General features: G+C 36.9%; 1 protein-coding gene across 1 annotated transcript; it reads left to right on the forward strand.

Annotated features, from left to right (window-relative positions):
- Positions 1 to 777: 777 nt before the first annotated feature.
- Positions 778 to 2,609, forward strand: LOC102197582 (myelin-associated glycoprotein-like; the record flags this gene model as incomplete). Its single annotated transcript, XM_005755846.1, has 4 exons — positions 778 to 849; positions 1,662 to 1,728; positions 1,811 to 2,218; positions 2,319 to 2,609. Coding segments are annotated over exons 2-4 (745 nt in total), but the record flags the coding sequence as incomplete, so codon positions are not given.
- Positions 2,610 to 2,666: the final 57 nt, after the last annotated feature.

Consider the following 2,666-nt stretch of genomic DNA (forward strand, 5'->3'; position numbering starts at 1 on the left):
TTGTTGTTGTTGTTGTTGTTGTTGTTGTTGTTGTTGTTGTTGTTGTTGTTGTTCCATCCATTGGGGGATAGAGGTGGGCTGAAAACTGCACAGTTCACCCATCTATCAAAGAGAGACATAGAGAGACAAACAGCCATTTGAGCTCACATTCACATTCACGCCTAAAGTCCATTTTAAAATCACCAATTAACTTAACATGCAGGTCTTTAGATTGTGGAAGAAAGGCGCAGAAGTCACACGGGAAACACGGAGCGCATGTCACTGTACACACAAAGGCCCTGGCCAGCCACTGAATTTGAAACTAGTGTGGTAGTATAGTGCATACCAATAACTGTCCCACCCATTATTATTTATTAATTTAGAGTTTAGTAAAACCTAGATAAGGTAAATATAAAATAAAATCCATGTGTTACATATTAAATGTAATGTGCAATATGTTGGTATCCTTATTAATTTCCGGTAATACTTCTCAGAAATGAGCCTTTGCTCCATGGTACACTGATCTATTCTCCACAGATGTTTTACAAATAAACAATATTTTGAAAAAAATATGGAATCATATTAAGATATCACTATCTTAGTTCAACTGGGAAGAAAAAAGGGTACAGATTATTGTAGTGAGATAAAGTGTTCATGGAGAACTGAAACTAACTAACATGTCACAAAGAAAAGCATATTTTATTTTTTTAAAAAAAACAATTAGAAGGCTGTGCTTCTGTCTGCAGTCAGAGGTATGGGTGGTCCCTTTGAGGGGGATTTGAAAGTAAAAATCTGAAAGACTCAGACACATTGCTAAAGTGTTTTGTTGCCTTATATCAATCAGCCTTATATAAATCAGCCAGACAGCAGGTAAGATATTTATATGATTATATGATTATTAGATAACAAGTCTTGAAAAATAGTTCTCTGAAGGTCTTTCAAAGTTTTTCTTTGGACATTGGCTAAATGGGCATTGAAAGAGGAAGGAACAAAAGAAAGCATTCAGTGTCCTTCAAGAAGCCTTGAGAACTATTGCTTAAGACATCTTAGTGAAATAACAAGAAAGCGTGCATAAAAGAGTAAAGGCTGTCTTGGAGAATAAAGGTGTTCAAACCAAATATCAACTTTAAGTTTGTTAGAATTACAAAAACTTGTTTTTTCTTTATGTGCTGTATTTCCATGTGTTGGTAAATATTTTAGTAAATATCTGCACTTATTTCTCATTTTCCTAGCAAAATATAGAGAAATGAACAGTGGCTCAAGACTGTTGTGCAATACTGTAGCTTATGTAACTTACTAAGAATTTCACAGTAATGAATGATGTCAAAGCATAGAGATACTGCCAGATTTGAAGCTCTGACCTGGTCATGTTTATTTTTTTATATTTTATAGTCACTGAAGGATCTAAGAACCCCTGATGCCCTCTTACAGTTTGATGTCAAATGGCAAAGACTTTAAATATACAAAGATAAGGAACTACTGAGGGTAGTGAGCGATTTGCTGCATACAAGTAAAAATAAAACAGGCAAAATATAAATGACAGAGGCAAGGCAGTGACAAAATACAGAGAGTATATATAGTAATACATATGAAAATCTTAATGATTTAAATTTCATATGAATATATTTTTCAAGTTGCTTCATTTTTGACAGCTAATTTGTTCAGTTTATTTATTTTTCCAGTGTGTTACACAAAGGAGAAGCATGGACAAAGAGGCAAAGTTTATGATAACTTGTCTGATTTTTGCAGGTAATGAGCCAGCTTTTTATTTACAATTGTTTTATAAGTGCTCTATACCTTTATAAGTGACATTCGCTTAATTCTCTTTCAGTCATCTGTAGCGCCGTGTCCAGTGATGAATGGAAGGCCACTGTTGTAAAAAGCATTGACGCTCTGGTTGGATCCTGTGTTGTGGTACCATGTTCATTCTCCCATACTGGAGGAAACCTGCCCTCCTCCAGACTCAGAGCAATGTGGCACTATAAAGGCAAAACACCAGATACTAAAGGAAACAACATCTTTCATAGTGATGCTACACTGATTAAGGACAACTTTAAGGGCCGAACAAAGATGTTGGGAGAGCTGGGCGAGAACAACTGCACCTTAGAAATAACTCAAATTAGAAATCATGACAATGGCCCTTTCTGTTTCAGAGTTGAAGTAGTAAAAGGAGAAGGTAATGAACCCACAAAGGACATGTTCTCCTTTGATAAAGACTGCGTCGAGTTGAACATGATCAGTATGTCACCAACTTTCCACCTTCCAATTCCAAATATCTATACCAGTTTTCTGTTAAATCCCTTTGCCTCTTACTGTATGTCTGCCTTTTTCATCTTCAGCTGACCCTGCAGAGCCTACATTGACTCAGCCAATGGCAGCCACTCAAGGAGAGCCCTACACTGCCATCTGTTCAGTCATGCACACCTGTCCAACCCATGTACCTACACTTACATGGAACTGGAAGACAGAAAGGATCGTGTACCATAGACTAATTCATTCTGGCAACTGGGAGACACTGTCCATCCTGACATTTATTCCTGAGGAGAAGGATGACAACAGAGAGCTGACATGCACAGCTGGATTTAATGGAGGGCAAACATCCTCCTCAAAATTCACACTGAATGTAAAACGTGAGATCCTTTCAGTTCTTCACTTCCAATATGTTGGTTCACCTTAACTTTGAATAA

The sequence above is a fragment of the Pundamilia nyererei genome, unplaced genomic scaffold, assembly GCF_000239375.1.
Source record: "Pundamilia nyererei isolate P.nyererei 1_Seehausen unplaced genomic scaffold, PunNye1.0 scaffold03839, whole genome shotgun sequence".
NCBI classification, from domain to species: domain Eukaryota; kingdom Metazoa; phylum Chordata; class Actinopteri; order Cichliformes; family Cichlidae; genus Pundamilia; species Pundamilia nyererei.